Source organism: Oryctolagus cuniculus, chromosome 1 (assembly GCF_051225735.1).
Source record: "Oryctolagus cuniculus isolate XC-2025 breed Fujian yellow rabbit chromosome 1, ASM5122573v1, whole genome shotgun sequence".
Lineage (NCBI taxonomy): Eukaryota > Metazoa > Chordata > Mammalia > Lagomorpha > Leporidae > Oryctolagus > Oryctolagus cuniculus.
Window position 1 is genome coordinate 94,480,568 of NC_142867.1, and position 17,895 is coordinate 94,498,462.

The following is a 17,895-nucleotide window of genomic DNA, read 5'->3' on the forward strand; positions in this document are numbered from 1 at the left end:
AAAATTTAAAAAAATTTTTTTGACAGGCAGAGTGGACAGTGAGAGAGAGAGAGACAGAGAGAAAGGTCTTCCTTTGCCGTTGGTTCACCCTCCAATGGCCGCCGCGGCCGGTGCACCGCACTGATCTGATGGCAGGAGCCAGGTACTTATCCTGGTCTCCCATGGGGTGCAGGGCCCAAGCACTTGGGCCATCCTCCACTGCACTCCCTGGCCACAGCAGAGAGCTGGCCTGGAAGAGGGGCAACCGGGACAGAATCCGGCGCCCCGACTGGGACTAGAACCTGGTGTGCCGGCGCCACAAGGCGGAGGATTAGCCTAGTGAGCCGCGGTGCCGGCCAGGTATATTGTATCTTAATTTTCATTTACTTCTAAGTATTTTCTTTCTAACTATTTTCTAATTTTTCTTATGATTTCTTCTTTGCCACATTGGTTGTTTAATGCTCATGTTTTGTAAAATTTCCAATTTTCCTTCTGGTGTTAATTTCTATGTTCATTCATTGTGATCAGAGAAAATAATTAAATTGTTTTAAGTTCATTTAGACTTTTGTTGCGGCCTATCATAGATCTATCCTGGAGAATGTTCCATATACACTTGAGAAAAATGCGTATTCTCTCATTGGGTTGAACATTCTATAGTTATCTGCTCGCCTAGTGCTATCCAAGTCTTCTTTTCTTTGTTGACCTGCTTATCTATTGTATCTCTTATTGGAAATGAGGTATTGAACTTTCCAACTATTATTCCTCCATTGTTAATTTCTCCCTTTATTTCTATCACTTATTGTTTATATTTTGAGTTTATACTCCTATAATTGTTATGTTACCATGTACATTGACCCTTTTATTATAAAATGTCATTTTAAAATAACATATTTTACTTTAAAGTCTGTTTTGCCTATATTAATAGAGCCACTCAACCACTCTTTTGGCTGCTGTTTGCATGCTATATCTTTCCTTTTATTCAATCTATTTATAACTATTATTCTATTTACAACTTGGAATTTAAAATATGTCTACTACAGCATAGGATATAGTTAGAAGTTGTTTTGTGTTTAAATCCAGTCTGGGAATCTGATGTCTGATTGATTGATTATCTATTTATTTTTAATGTCACTGATTAAGTTGAATTTATGCCTGCCAATTTACTTTTTGCTTTCTGTGTGTCTCACATCTTTTGGTTCCTCTATTCTTCCCCAGTTTTTCTTTTGCACTAGTGAAAAACCATCTAATGTAACATTTTAATTTTTTATCATTTTTCACCATATTTTCTTAAATTATTTCCTTAGTGATTTCTATAAGGCTTACCATGCACATTCTAACATACAAAAATCTGCCTCAGATTTGTAATAACAATTCTAGTAAGATAAATAAACCTCATTCCTAAATAGCTCTATTTCCTTTCCCTCCATTTTTGTGGTACTTCTGTTGTATGCATTGCATCTCTTTATTTTGCAGGCCTCTAAATAATTATATAATAATTTTATATGATTCAATGTCTTCTAAAGGTCTGAGAAAAGAAAGGAGAACAAGTACATATTTGTACTTTTGTTATATTACACTTCTTAACCCCAATTTCTGCTTCTTTCCTTTTGTTCTTGGGAGTTACCATTTGGTGTCATTTCCTTAACGTAACAGTTTTTTTTTTTTCCCCAGCCACACCCTTTGTGCTGTTGGCAAATATATTTCTACATGTTATAGGCTCAACAACAGCATTATTTGCAAATTGTTTTAAACAGCTTGGTTTTCAACCAGTTAAGAGACAAAAGGAGAAGAAACATGCACTTACACTGTCTTTTATAATTAAGAAATTACATATGCTAACACTCTGTTGGTTCGTATGGGTCTAGGTTTCTATCTGCTTCCAGCCTAAAGAATTTCCTTTAGTATTTCTTGTACAGAAAATCTGCAAGCAACAATTTTTCAGTTTTTGTTTACTGGAGAATGTCTTTATTTCTCCTTCCTTTCTGAAAGGTAGCTTTGCTGGATATAGGAGTCTTTGTTGAGAGTTTTTTCTTTGAGCACTTTAACTATACTTATGCTGCCTCTGGCCCAACTTGCTGAGCGGACTTCCATTCTTGGCCCCTTCTAATCCAGTCACATGGCTGCCGGGGTGATGCTTTATAACACAAAGCCTACTGGGTGAGTCCCTCTCTTCTGCCTAATACACACTGGTCTAGCTAGAAAGGCCCTCACCCTCCACGGGCTGTGTCCTCTTTCTCTTGGCCACATTTCTCATTTTAGCCCCAGTTCTAGTCATACTGACCTGCTTGAGGTTTTCCCCACACTCACAGGCTATTTCGTGCATCAGTGCCTTTGCTGTAACTGCTCTCTGTGCCTGGAAGCCACCCACCTCATCCCACCCCTGGCTGGGAAATGTCTAGGCAGCCTTCAAAGTGCAGCTCAGTCATCACTTCCCTTAAGAACTCTTTCCTGGTACCCTGCTAGAGCTGGCCATTTTCTCTTTGGTTTGGTCCACGGATTCCAGTGCAGTCTTCTGTTAGAGCATGTTTGACACTTGAGTTTTTGCTTATTGTTTATCTGTAAAATCCACTGAAGGCATACACAGCACCCAACACAAACTGAATGATTAAATGACAAGCATTTCACATTTTTTCCCATCCAATACCACAAGAGTATAAAGTAGGTTGTATTTCTATCTTTATTTTGCTTATAATGAATATCTAGAGACTTTTCTTCCCCTGGCGCTTAATTTGTGTGTGAGCCAGTGTGAGGACTCAAAACCTGAGAACTGACACAGGGAGAGGCAGGACCCAGTGTTCTGACGGTGGAGAGCAATCCAATGCAATTACTGAGGCTTGTGGCTTCTGCATTCTGTGTGGTTGTGTGTTTACCTATAAAGCCTCACTTGTCTCCTTTGCCTTTTCCTCCCAGCTTCTCCCTTCTCAACTAGGGCTATAACGACTGAAGCTCCCCTGGCCATCTCAGATCGTGAGATGGGAGCCATGTGTTAAGTACAGCTGGGGTAAAATTCTAGAAGGAATGTGGGTTGTCACTGACCACAGTCCCACCATACTGGCTCTCAGTCTGTTGAACTTCAGACTCTTTACATACATGAAAAGGGCAAACCTGTGTGTGTTTAAGCCACAGTCATTTGGGGATCCCTGTCATTTGCAGCTGAATGTGACATTTCACACAGGGCTTCACATGACACCAGGATGTCATACATGTGAGGCCCTGCAAAGCTGAATGTGCAGAATCCAGGGGGCTTATTAATCAGGATGGCATAGTAGCTAAATCTGAGTTTTTAAGCTGTGGGTCAGGGTCATGTTTCTGACTCCTGAGTGCATAGCCCAGGGTGTGATACTGCGTGTGAAGGTGAGACGCCCACTGCTGAAAGGATTCTCTATGCTTTGCCACACGCAGTGCTTTCAGTCTCATGTCAGGGGCCTCCAGTATTTAAAAAGGAAATTCCCTTTAGCCAGATCTCTGACTGGATTAGTGCGAGGAATACTGAAGAGTGAAAAAACTGTTAATCGTCACAATTTTTTAAACATGTCTTTTTAACTATCATATAAGTTTCCACTATTACTGAAGAATTCCTTTTTATTAAGCACCTGCTACATGCCAGGCACAATGCAGGTGCCTGGGTGTTCTCTGTCACTTCACACACGAGTAACCTGGGAAGGCTCAGAGTGCCTCCCATGGTCTCTTTTCCCACCCAGCAAAATGAGCTCACTAACATTTGATTTAAAGGCCTAGACCAACTTTTTAATAAATCAACTTCATTTGTATTACTAAAAACTTTCCTCAGCACACATGGAGGTCCAGATGGAAGGTAGGGTATCATTCCCTATGCCATCAGGAGTCATTAAAGCTAGAGAACCTCTACTTCCTCAGCCTCAGACTTATGGGGAATTTTAAACCTTTGCTCCCATCAAACCTCTTGTCTTAACTGGTTAGCCTTGGTCCAACCTGGCTGGAGGTGTACGCTTTGCTATGGATGGGTTGTAGATTAGTCCAGCGATCAGGTGATAAATGGTGAAGAGAGATAATGGGAGAGTAGACACCCTACCCCATCCCCCAGTGAGAATCAGGCTGTGAATACGCTTCAATAACTAAAGCGAATAATCCTAACATGCATGCTGTCACACTCCGCACACTCACGCTGATACGTGTGTTTCTCAACCCCATTCCCTGAACAATCCACAACAGGAAGCAGCTTCCTTAATTCCTGTCTTCCTGTACATTTTGTTGATAGCCTCCTTACCCTAAAGAAAGACAGTGGACAGTCATGCTCTGCCCGGCAGATATTAGCAGCCCAACAGATGAATTTCAACGGGAAGTTTCAGATAGGAAGGGTTGAGGTAAAAACAACTGCCTTAATTGTTTAAGGGCTGGAGTAGAAGCAACACATTGTGACACCACATGACACTTTGGGCAATGTTTCCAAACTCTTAGTGGCCCCAGAGTCAGCAGGGATCACAAGTGCTTGAAATTATTTTTTTATAAATTAAAAAAAATACTTGTCTTTCTCATTAACCATGTCTGTGTTCCAGTTAAATCACTTTCTCAACTCCAAATTGAGGAAGATGATATCAGTCAGGAGAAAGCAGATGCCAAATATTTATTTATACATTTCTTTTATGTCATATAAATGGTTATTAAAAATAGGTGATATTGGGGTGAGTGCTTAACCTTGCAGAAAAGGTGCTGGGTAAGATGCTCATGTCCTGTATCAGGGTAGCTGGGCTTAATACCTGGCTCAGCTAATAGAGACTCGGTGATGCTCAAGGAATTGGATTCCCTCCACTCCTGTGGGAGACCCAGATTGTTTTCAGTTCGCAGCTTCACCCTGGCCCAGGCCTGGCTGTTGAGGGCATTTGGGGAATGAATCAGTTGACGGGAGCATGCACTCTCTCCCTCCCTCCCTGTTTCTCTCTCTCAGATAAATAATTTATAAAAATAGGTGCAACCCCCTACAGGACAGCATGGGAAATGTTCTAGTTTCCTTTGGATAAGAAGAATCTGCATGTTCTATACTGGACAACAGGACTTAGCAATCTGACCATCTCTTTTTGGCAAAAATTTCCTTCTAAGAGTTCCATAGTCATGACGATCTTCTTTCACCCCAAATCACAGTGTACTCTGGAATGCATTTTATGTTCACATACCGGTGGTGTCCACACCCCGCTCCCCCTCCTTGCCTGCATTCCCAGTATTTGAGGATGCTGCATCCATACTTTTAGTGCTCTGGGGATCCACTTAGTGAATGTATTGAGAGATCAGGATGTTTGATATCCTAGAGATACAGCAATTATTGAATGCATATTTCACTTCATTTGAATGGTTCCATATCTCGAAGACAGCTAACCATCTGTATATGGCCACAATGAGCCAATGGGCTTTCTGCAGTCTCACCATGATTTGTGTTCCGCAAAAGGATATTTTTCCCCTTCCCAGTGAGTACATGTAGACAACCAGATGGAGAAAAGCCATACCTGTAGTATTCGTCTCCCACAAAGAAAAGGGTCTTCTGTGGCTCCTTGAGATAGACAGCAGCATCTATTTGCTGCACATACCTTGGGAAGCCAAAGTCATAAATCGTTCGAGGAGAACCTAGCATTTGGAATCCTCTTGTTATCCAGTAGTGTGGACCTGAAAACAGAAATTAAAGTTTACCAAAAGTCCGTGCTGCCTAGTGATGCACTTCACTTTAGAAGGTTGCTATGCAGAATTATAAATGGGACTAGTTCACGGAACATTGGCCATGATATAATGCAGTAGAAGATAGGGGTCTGTAACTGTTCAGTTCAGTAAGGACTTCAAACTTTCTTGGAGGCAAAAATCCCTAGTTATGCCACAAGAAAGCCCAAATATCAGTACAAAGTATCATACATTTAACACATTTTTCAATGTATTTTTTTATTTGCAATCTTGCTTATTTGTGAGCTCATCTTCATATAACTGTGAGTAAGAAGGGGCAAATGACATGCAAATGCTATGGTTCTTATTTAAGTTGGCACCTGTCTTCTACCCTTATGTCTTGGCATCAGAAAAATATAAGCACATATTGGAAGTTATCACTTAATGGGTAACTTCTATCTGCTAGCCATTGCTCCAATACAGCTTCAAACTTGATATAACTAAGATCATATTGTAAGGAGGAAACAAAGACTCCCAGCAGTTAGATAACTTCCCAAAGTCACTCAAATAGCAAAGGGCTGGAGTGAAGGATTTGTGTTGTCTGTGTTCCTTCCCTGATGTCCCTGGCATCCCTCATTCCTTGACTGCTTCTGAACGTGGCATAGTGGTGAGGGCTCTGTCTCCCCCACATGAGGCTCATGTTGGCTTTAGTCATTTAAAGGTCCTCAGTGGAGTGTGTGTGTTCCTCTGGGCAGAGATCCTACAGGGCAGGGAACAGGTTTCTCGCTCCGTGGTCACTGTCACCTGGCACAGTGCCTCACTGGGCTAACAGGCTTGCTTCTGAGAACAGTCTGACAGCTACTGTCATTGCCAAGACATGGTAGAGTGGAGTAGCCTTTCATACCCAACTTGAGGACAGGCAGCTACTAAAACATGCCCCACAATTAGCAAACAAATGCTGTCGATGCTAGATTTTTCCAAACAGATGGGGCCTGGTGCCCCTGCCATTTATTTCTTTGAGGGATCTGTGGGGTACCTTTGAAGAAGTAAGCAGTGCCCCTGTCAGCCACTTCATAAGCTGCATCCACATTGGACATGAGCTGGGGGAAGGAGCTGGTGATAGTGCTGGGCTGAACACCTGTTGGCAAGTGAGCCTGCCGCCGCCAGACAATCCTGTTGGGTGTTTCAAAAGAAACCAAGAGCAAAGGTTGATTTAGATCTTGCATTGTGCTTAGATGGAAATGAACAGCAGGTCACACTTCAGGGGTCACTGCCCAGTTCTCTTTGCCCTTGCTTTGTTTTTAAGGAAAGCACAATTGCTTTCAATCTTAGCAAACAATTTCTTCTTCCTATTCATTGCTTTGGCATCTTTGTGATCCCTTTTATTTAATTTATTTAAGGATGTTCAAAATGTGGAGAGAAATGGGATCAACATATACTGTGAAACCTCTTATTGCAAATATCATTTGATACAAATTTCTCCTTCCTATTCTGATCTTTTAAAATTTAAAATTTCAAAAAGATAAATGTGATACAGAAGGGGAACATTATGAATATTATATAAATGAACCCGAAGTTTGTGGTTGGAAGATGCTAATTATCCCCTGTAGAAATAGTGAAAACATTAATATTCATTAACTATGGTGTTGCTTACATCATTGTATCTTTTAGTCTGCATCTAATTACCAGGAAATGTAGCACACCCATATTAATTTCGTCTTTAGCAACTCATCCATCCACTTATCTAATATAATTTTCATAAAATTGTGGCAGTATATATCAAGTTGAAACTCCCAATGTCAATATGGTCCACTTTGCATTTTGGAGATGAACATAATTTTTCTTTTTTTTAATTTCTTTTTTTATTAGGAAATATAAATTTCCAAAGTACAGTTAATGGATTACAATGGCTTCCCCCCCCATAAATTCCCTCCCACTCACACCCCTCCCATCTCCTGCTCCCTCTCCCATTCCATTCACATCAAGATTCATTTTCAATTATCTTTATATACAGAAGATTGATTTAGTATATATTAAGTAAAGATTTCATCAGTTTGCACCCACACAGAAACATAAAGTGTAAAATACTGTTTCAGTACTAGTTATAGCATTACTTCACATTGGACAACACACTAAGGACAGATCCCACATGAGAAGTAAGTACACATAACTCCTGTTGTTGACTTAACAATTTGACACTCTTGTTTATGGCATCAGTAATCTCCCTAGGCTCTAGTCATGAGTTGCCAAGGCTATGGAAGCCTTTTGAGTTTGCCGACTTCAATTTATTCCGACAGGGTCATAGTCAAAGTGGAAGTTCTCTCCTCCCTTCAGAGAAAGGTACCTCCTTCTCTGATGGCCCCATTCTTTCCACTGGGATCTCACTCACAGAGATCTTCCATTTAGGTCTTCTTCTTCTTTTTTTTTTTTTTTCCAGGGTGTCTTGGCTTTCCATGCCTAAAATACTCTCATGGGCTCTTCAGCCATATCAGAATGCCTTTAGGGCTGATTCTGAGGCCAGAGTGCTATTTAGGACATCTGCCATTCTATGAGTCTGCTGTGTATCCCGCTTCCCATGATGGATCGTTCTCTCCCTTTTTGATTCTGTCAGCTAGTATTAGCAGACACTAGTCTTGTTTGTGTGATCCCTTTGACTCTTAGACCTATCAGTGTGATCAACTGTGAACTGAGATTGATCACTTGGACTAGTGAGATGGCATTGGTACATGCCACCTTGATGGGATTGTATTGGAATCCCCTGGCATGATTCTAACTCCACCTTTTGGGGCAAGTCAGATTTAGCATGTCCCAAATTGTACATCTCCTCCCTCTCTTATTCCCACTCTTATATTTAACAGGGATCACTTTTATTTCACTCCTTAGAATTCCAGAATCAAGGCATAACATCATTTGTGGACAGGCAAACTAAGAAAATGCTGACATTTAACTTTCCATGTGGTTTAGAAACTCCCCAAACCTCATGTTGAACTATTCAGTTAATATAGCATATATTTATGAAGCACCTGTCACCAATCATTGTGGTAGAGTCAAGGATAAAACATTGTATAAGCCCCAGGCCCTGCCCACAAGATGTTTGCAATCTAATAGTAGAGACTGGTACGCAATTAGAAACTAGATCACAAAATGATCAATGCTACCAAGTTAGGGATGTCCCATTGCATTTAGGGGTTTAATGATGGTGTCTTAGGTGAAGTAATTTCAGTTGATGATAAAATTTTAAAAGGAGATTATATAGAGAAGAGATAAATATTTGTTCATGCTTTCTAAGAAGCATCATGGTGTAGAAGCAAAAGCATATCGTGTTGTTTCACAAGCTGTAGGCTGGAGTTTCAGCTTTGCTACTGTCTTAGTTTTATCATCTCTTAAATGGGAATAAAGCTCCTTGGCCAATATTATGAGATCATTATGAGGATAAAGTGAGATAAGGCATATTAAAGTTCTTATAATATATAAAATGCCATGTGAATAGATGCTAACTAGTTTTAAAAATTTTTATTTTGCCTAGGCCTCAATTACCCACTAATTGCACATGCACTGTAGACAATGCATTTGGTGGTGAGACTCCATTTAGGGTACACTACTTCAACCCTGGCCCAGCACATCACAGTTTACGTGCAACATGTATACTAACAGATGAAACACTGAGATCCGAAAGGCAGAAGAGGCCAAAGGTCAGCTGGTGATTAAGGGCAGGCAGAGCCTAGATTGTTTCCAGCTCTCTGGATTGTCGCCATACACCCTACCTCATCTACTTCTCAGTCCTGTGATCCTGTTGTTTCTTTGTTTATAACTTGACCTACTATCCAGTTAGACTGGCCCTTTCCTGAAGGCACGAAGGACTGTTTCCCCCTCTCTTTCCTTTTCTTCACCTCACCACGATTACAGTTTTGAGTGTTCTAGAAAAGTCGAGCAACTAGTTCTTGGACTTACTGGGATCTAGTAGGGAACCTCAAATGGGAATGTTCTCCAGTTACTTCAGTGCCACACACAGCTTTCAAATGCTGACTCTGGTCAGGTTGCTGAGCTAAGACTCAAAGTGTGTGCTTTGGGGAATAGCAATGTCTGAGCTGAAGATGTGGGGAAGGTGGGAGGTGGAGGAGCTGCCACATCCTCCCAAAAGCAGACCATCCGAATCATACCTCTGATGAGGTGTTGTTAACTACCAGCTGCTTTCTTCTTAGGACCTTTAAAGCTGAGATATATTTTCTCTCATTTCTCATTTAAGAATCAACAAGTGATTCTAGGCAGAATTAAACTCTGCCTTTTGTCAGGTTGTAGGACATGGACATCCTCAATGACTCACCGGAAGAAACAGTAAATTACAGAGGTTAAGAGGGGATTCAAACCAAAACCATACCTGGAACATTTTCCCAGGCGCTAGAATCTTACATTCCTTACCAAATAAACCTTGATTTAGGATATTGTGGGCATTGTGAGGGCTAAATTGAAGTTGAGTGGTGATTCTAAATCAAGGGTGATTTTTGTGTCCCTGGTGACATTGGGCAATACCTGGTGATAATTTTGTTTGCCACAACTAGGGGTGGGCAGTGCTATCAGACCCTAAATGGGTCAGGGCTTCCACTAAACACCCTGCAAAGGTCCGCTCCACACAACAAAGACTGACCTGGCTCATACAGTAATCTGATCTGGCTCATAGCATCAGCTGTGCCAAAGTTAAGACAGCTTGGTTTTAACACTGCTATGACATATTATGATATATACAATGTACACACAAGCTAGAAATACATGTTATCTATTACTTATGTAAATTACCATAACCTGCAAAAGGCATCTGTAATCATGAGTAATTTCCATAAACTAATGAAGAAACATTATATCTGGTAGGTAATAAAGCAATACCTGCTCAGAGGATCTGAAACCTCTGAGCTGTTGATTAGAGTAATAAATGAATTTAAATTGACCAGAAGAAATAAAACCTTCCCGACACAGTTGTAAATGGATTTAAAATACAAATTCCACCCCCTCTGAAATCTGTGTCCCTGTTGCAAAAGTACAGCTGTGGGACATACTGGAACTGGTAATGAAAATAGACAAACACCACATTAATAGTCTGTACTCAGATCCTTGATAAGGAAGACAAAACAATGGAGCTTACTGATTTACAGAGCTGCTGCTTATATATTTAGCTGCACTATTTATCTTGGTGTACTCAGTAAGGCTGTGCCTGGCGCATGATCAGGGTTCAGTAAATGTTTGCTGGCTAAGTAAACAGGTACCAGAGGAGTTCAGGGGAACACACTTGTATCGGACGAGCACATTTCATATTCTCTGAAATTATTCATTTCCTCTCATTAGAGAAGGGTAACTAATCTATCACATCGAGACTTGGCCACTGGCCACTGCTAACCTTCCCCTGCCTGTCGTAGCTGCTGGGGTAGGCTTGTGTATTTCTCATCTTTTTAGATGCGGGCTCAGCATCCAACCGGGCACATCCAGGGACCTGATCCACACTGCTGGGCCTTTGTTCTTTCTCCTTAGACTCGCTGCCCTCCTAAGCTGACCGCATCAGCCTTTCATTGGCAGGAGCAGCTTTCATCTGCTCCCTGGAAGTGGGAAGCCGGGCGGTTCCACCTTCTGTTCTCTCAACCTCACACGTCATTCACTCCGATCTGCTCTGTCATCTTGTTTCCTAATTTTGGGGAAAGGTGTCCTTCTTGCTGTCTATTTTTTTTCTCAAATTTTATTATTTTGTTCATTTGAGTGAGAAATGAACAGACACAGACACACACAGGGACAGACACACAGATGGACAGCCCCTGTCACTGGTTTACTCCCCAGATGCATGGAGGCTGAGAACTCAGTGCAGGTCTCTCATGCAGATGGCAGGGACTGAACCACATGAGACGTCACTGCTGCCACCCAGGCACGTTAGCAGTGGAATGGGACCTGGATCCAGACACTCTGGTATGCGATGTGGCTGTCCCTAGTGGTTTCCTAACTGCTGTGCCAAACAACCTGCCCTTGTTTTTATTTTTCTGATGTTCTCAATCTAATTGCTGTGTCTGCTCCTGCAGTTAGACAATGTGGTACAGGGAAAGAGACAAGAGATGCTTGAAACCTTGTTTTATTACTAGATATGTGACCCCACGAATCCCTTAATTTTTCAGAGACTCAATTTCCTTGTATCAAATAAGAGTGAGAATAATATCTGCATACATACTTCCAAGGATCCGTTGAGGTAATGCATATGAAAATGTTTATCAACTCTGATCCACTCTGATAATTCTTTGTAGATACTTACAAAAGACATGCTTTCATGGTACCAATTTATTAATGGATGATAGGTAAAATTTAAACATAGAGTTAATCAATATGGTTAAATTTCCTTCTAAATTTATTTCCCTGGAAACTTAGAAGAATGAGATATTGCACCATTGGCTGGGAAACCCTTTGTTTTGTGGGGTTCATCAACCAGGGCCAAGAAATCCACCATGCTTCACTTGCCCCACTGAACCCAAGACCAATGCAGTGTCTCAAATTAAGAACCCATTGTGTGCACAGTGCTGTGTCCTTCAGTCCTGAATGTTTGTGCACCTCTCAATAGCCATCGGGGTGCATATTCCTAAGCCCTGGGCTGGCTGTGAGAGCGAGTGGCAAAGGGCCCATTCACTCCTAGAAGGAGGAGCTCAGAAGGAATGACAGGGAGCCAGCTGTCCTAGTCCGCCTCTGTGAGAGCGAGTGGCAAAGGGCCCATTCACTCCTAGAAGGAGGAGCTCAGAAGGAATGACAGGGAGCCAGCTGTCCTAGTCCGCCTCCTGCCTCCTTCAGACAGCATGGAGAAACCGGTCAAAGTTAACACAATGCCATGTGTTGACTTTCAGTGCTGCAGTCTAATAGGCAGAACAGACAAGGCCCCAGGGAGAGGAGGAAGATGACTTGAGTTCAGTGTGCAGGTTTTCCTCCAGCCCATGGGATCCTGGGAAGTGCTGATGGCAAATGTGCCAGATGATAGTGGTGGTTCCTGATTTTACTGTCCCTCCTTGCTATAGCATCTTGCCATTTTTGTTTTTTTCCTCTACTGGCTTCTTTTCATGTCTTGAAAGATGAACATTTCCCATCTTTGAAATACTTTTTTGACTCTGCTGCCTTTTCCAGTTATTATCGAACTCCCTTTGTTATAACTTATCAGAAATTGACTTCCCTTCAAAGACAACATTTGAATATACATTTATACACTGTGGAGAATATCTCACGATCTCTCTGTAAAAGGCTATTAAGAGGCACCGTCTCCCACCAGAAGCAGATTCTGGTGCTGTTATATCCAAGGCCGGGAATATCCCATCAACAGATTATTGTTGGTGAAGGGGAATTCCAACAGATCACTGTTGGTGAGTGGGAGAGAGTGGACTGGGAGCTCTTTAGTCATCAGTGGCGCCCTGGTTGGCATGATAATTGTGACTTGAAAGAATTCTTTGTCCTTTCACTAAGCTCAGCAAGGCAAACACGTTGGGACTTTTGGTGGCAGGGGATCAGAACTGCAGAGTCATAGAATTCTAGCTCTGATGGCGGCTTAGGAAGTAGGAGAGCAGAACAGACAGGAGCATGGGCTCTGGAGTATGATAGTGTTGGATTGGATTCCAGCTCCACCCCTCACTAGCTCAGTGCTTTTGAACAAGGTGCTTATCCTTTCCATGTCTTGTCAAAAGGGATTAAATAATAGCGTGCAGTAGCAGCTGTGTGCAGCACTGGCATCCCATATGGGCACCGGTTAGTGTCCTAGCTGTTTCATTTCTTCATCTTCTTCTTTTTAAAAGGTTTATTTTATTTATTTGAAAGCCAGAGTTACAGATAGAGATAGAGAGTGTGAGAGAGAGTGAGAGTGAGAGTGAGAGAGTGAGAGAGTGAGAGAGTGAGAGAGAGAGAGAGAGAGAGGGCGCTTACATCGCTGGTTCACTCCCCACATGGCCACAACAGCCAGGGCTGGGCCAGATGGCAGCCAGGAGCTTCCTCTAGATCTCCCATGTGGGCAGGGATCCAAGGACTTGGGTCATCTTCCACTGCCTTCCAAGGCACATTAACAGAGAGCTGGATCAGAAGTAGAGCAGCCAGGACTTGAAACGGATCCCGTATGGGATGCTGGCATCACAGGCAGCGGCTTTACCCCTGTCTATCCTCACGAGCAGAGGGAAACCTGGATGGAGCTCCTGGCTCCTGGGTTTGGCCTGGCCCAGCCCTGGCTGTTGTGGCCATCTAGGGAGTAGACAAGCAGATGGAAGATCTCTCTCCCTCCTCTGCCTCCGTCTCTCTCTCTCTTGCTGTGACTCTGACTTTCAAATAAATAATTAATCTTAAAAGGAGGAATAATAATTCATAGCCCACAGGGGTATTATAAGGGCTTGATAAGGAAGGGTTTATCGTAGTCCGTATCGAACAGCTTCCATTCACTGTTATTTTCAGACAGCCTCATTTCACAGGGTAGAAGAAAGGTCCGAGTTCCTGTGGGGGGTTAGCAGCAGGTCCAGGGCTAGGAAGGACAGCTTCTGATCCCCTGTCCTCCTTACAAAACACTTCTTTAGAATTACCTGGCCTCCCATATGATACATATGATATATTAAAAAGCTAATGGAAAAGACATATTATGGAAAAACTATGCATAGACTGAAATTTTTGGTACCAAGAAAAAGCTCATCTCATTCCAGTTTTCAGTGATGTTTTTGAGGCACTGATGACTAAGCAGATATGTGGTCACCGGCCACTTCTCTGTCTCTACTCCCTCTCCTGATGATTCATTTGTGGATGTCTTTTGCATCTGTGCCTCCCTTTCTATTCTGTTACCACTCTCAGTATTTATAGCCAAGACTATGTCAAAAGATGGGTCCTCCTCAAACATTAGTAATTGCTAAATGCTCATAGCTTGATAAACACAGGACTTCTTAAAAATTGGTTTTTAACAAAGGTAATTATTATTAAATGAAATGCTGTTATATCTTTGATTTACTGTCTTCTTTGCCCCTCACATCTATCAAAAGAATAAGGAACACCTTACACAATGGTTAGCATTTTAATCCCTCAAGGGGAGTTAGATGGTACTTCAGTGTCTGCACACTAGGCTCCCTGACAGCATTATCACTCAGAGGAAGCTGCTGTCACTTATTGCCATGTTCTAGGCTCCTCCTGTCCTGCACCTTGTCTGCCATTCTTGGGTCACTGCCTACCAATTCTGTTTTGTTTTTGGTAATGTGAAAGCTGCTGATGCAAAGATAGAGTTGCTTAGGTCAGATCAAAACCAAAATGGTGCTGGAAGGGTATGAGGGAGGCGCTCTCATGCTTGCATACCTGAATAAGAACGAATACAGGTTTCTCTGAAGGCCCAGCGTGCATACGCCTGCTATGGGAGCCTTTACAGGAATCTGTCACAGTCAAGTTGCTTCCGGGAAGACGCCTCTGAGGCAATAGGTGTTAGCAATGCTTAGGGGCCAGCTCCTGCCATGCACCTCTGTGATTAGCACTGTTTCAGGACAGCTCATGTGAACTTTTCCTTTTTGCCTTTAAAGGCTTCTCCTTGGCCTAAGCTCCTTAGTTGCATCTCTGATAGGTCACTGCATGTGTATCCCAGGCTGTAGTCCCTTGTTCATTCCTCAGGAAAGTCATTGTCTCTTTAGGGAGCCCTTGTCTCTGTTGTTATTTTAACTTGACAATAATGGTCAATGGAAGCAATACCAATTATTGGTAAGTCTTACAAAATTAAAAAAATCATCAAGAACTGATATAAAAAAGAGTCATGTGGATTCTCCAAGTTCCTCAAGTTGTTTCTCATATGTTATGCCATTTGTACTATTTTTTTTGATTCCCACTTCTAAAAATAGTGTCATTTATCCAGACATTTACTGTGTACGGCAAGATAGAATCCCTGGATCTGGCAAGATACTAGCTTCATCAGTAGGAAGTAGGACCAGAATTTAAGCTCACTTAGGCAAAAGCCTGGGCCAAAGCTGGGAGCCAGGAGTATAATCCAGGTCTTTCACGTCGGTGGCAGGAACCTAAGCACTTGAGCCACCACCACTGCCTCCCTGGGTCTGCACTGGCAGGGAAGCTGGAGTCAGCAGCCAGAGCCAGGAATCGAATCCGGGCACTCCAACGTGGGATGCAAGTGACTCAACCACCAGGCTAACGGCTCACTTCTCGCAACGCTTTTTGACTATTCTCCCTCGTACAACTGTGAGGTATGCCAAAGGGAAGTGGGAGCCAGGACCCATCTCTACACCCCCAGCTACCACAACTGTGCTTGGCACCCAGTGCAGGCTCCATGAGTACTTTTCCAGTGCAGAACATGAATAAGTTCACACGTGCATAATCCTGAGTTACCTCTGCCTCTTCCGATGTGATTGAATTCTCTCTCTAGGAAAGGGAGGAATACAAGGGGGGTATGCTGTATTTCTCTTTGCCTCCATGGAAAAAGTAATGGCAGCAACCACTGTCATGCTCCCTGAGAAACTGGAGTGTAGGAAGAAAATGCATCCGAACTCTCTGTGCTGACAGCTGAGCGACAGGTGAAAAGACAGTAGGCCTTGAAAAAGAGGAGTTCAGGAAGAGTGCTGACCTTGGAATCAACTGCCTACCTGTGTACCCATCTGTTCGCGTGTTTGCCCTTCCCTCCATGCATCCATCATCTGCTCAACCTCCTATCTGTCCATCTGTCCAGCTCTCATTCACCAAATATTCACGAAGCAATTACTCTGTGCTTTCACTAGAGATACAGCAGTAAGCAAACAGACATGAGATAAACATGGGCTGCTGCCCTAGTGCAGGCTCTTAGCTGTTGCCTTGGGAAATTTGTTCCCTTGAGTTGCTTTGTTTGAAAGTTGAGGATTCTAATCTCCAGTGCAAAGATCTAGAAGAAACTGCACACGTACGCAAAACACAGCACCAAAGCCATAGTAGTTGCTCCACAACAGTAGTTCTAGGGTTCTTTATCTCCCCAAAGACTCTGTCTGCCACCGTCCTGCCACTCAGGACTGCGTTTCTGCTCACTGTTCACACAGGCAGGGACAGGACCGCTAGAGTACTGCCCGGCTGGAGGTGGACCCAAGGCCGCGTGAGAGCAGGTGTCTTATCTTAGGCTTACCGGTCCCTGAAGAACAAGAGCTCCTTTCCCAGCATCGTCACAGCATCAAAGGATGAGCTGGAGTCACAGAGGTCGGGGATGGATGGCTTATGAGGAGGGATGTGGGGCATATGGGGTTTGCCCAGGAATGGTTTCCGAGGTCCTAGGATGGAAAGGGACTTGGTTAAAATGGCACCAGAAACTCAGAGGTTGTACATTTCTGCTTTACAGATCTAGGGTAGTTGACCCGCTTCTGCTCTATATGTGGCCATGTGATAAAGAGAAGGCTGCTGATGGCGGGGAGACCTGGGTCTGAACCCCGGCTGTCCTAGTTGCTGAGTTGTGTGATTTGGGGCAAATAATTTAATCTTTTTGAGCCTCGGTTTTTCTCAGCTGTAAAATGAAAAGGGCAATAATAGTTCCCACCTTAGAAAGTTCTGAGAAATAATCACATAGAGCTCTTAGTAGGATATGTGGCATGTTGTAAATGTACCAAAAAAAAAAAAAGGGTTATTATTTTGTTGTTATACCTAACTTCTCTCATAGCTATACGTGTTGCAAATTAGAGACACAATTTAAGTATTGCCCTTGGTTAATGCTTTGTAATGAAACTTTTATCTGAGTGGGCTTATAACTTTCTTGGGTACATGTTGATGGTTTTTATACACTGCTTGGCTTCCTGAACTTTGGTTAAACCTTTTGCTAGGCATCCAGGATTAAATTCTCGTGGAGTTGAAGTTCACTCGAGGAGTTTACTTGTAAAGGTCTCATGTGGGGGATCCTTTGGTAAACGGGGGACCTGCTCCATGGGAGAGCGATCGGTGAGCCTTCATCTCCCACTCGGGCTCTCTGAGGACTGCCTGCCAGCTGCAGGAGAGCGAGCCTGCTCTGTCTGACTCAGTGCACTGGCAGGGCCCTGTCCTGTGGTGAAGCCTGTGGCAGCCAGGGGTAAGGGTCGGAGACAGTTTGAGGTCAACGATGCAACAGGAAACTAACAGTGGGATATGGGTCAGAGGTGTGGTGCAGCTTCTGGAGAAGATCAGAAAGGAGAAATTGGTCAGAAGTGTGGTGAGGCTCCCCATGGCAATGTGGTCATGGATGGGTGATGTGCCTGCTCCCCCTTTTTACATTTTGTTCGCCTGCGTAAAAATGGCCATGTCCAAATATATGCTTTGACTCCTGGCCGAGTGACCATGGCCATCATGGTG

The 17,895-nt window shown here is 43.0% G+C and overlaps 1 protein-coding gene across 2 annotated transcripts in view; it reads right to left on the bottom strand.

The window, feature by feature from the left end:
* MMP20 (matrix metallopeptidase 20) overlaps positions 1–17,895 on the bottom strand; it is a 46,870-nt gene that overhangs the window by 9,181 nt on the left and 19,794 nt on the right. For both annotated transcript variants that reach the window (XM_002708568.4, XM_089312210.1), the window contains 3 exons: positions 16,709–16,850; positions 6,638–6,774; positions 5,457–5,613 (listed from right to left, as the gene is read on the bottom strand). In XM_002708568.4, the coding sequence (XP_002708614.3) occupies positions 5,457–5,613; positions 6,638–6,774; positions 16,709–16,850 (436 nt within the window). The remainder of the gene's footprint in view (positions 1–5,456; positions 5,614–6,637; positions 6,775–16,708; positions 16,851–17,895) is intronic.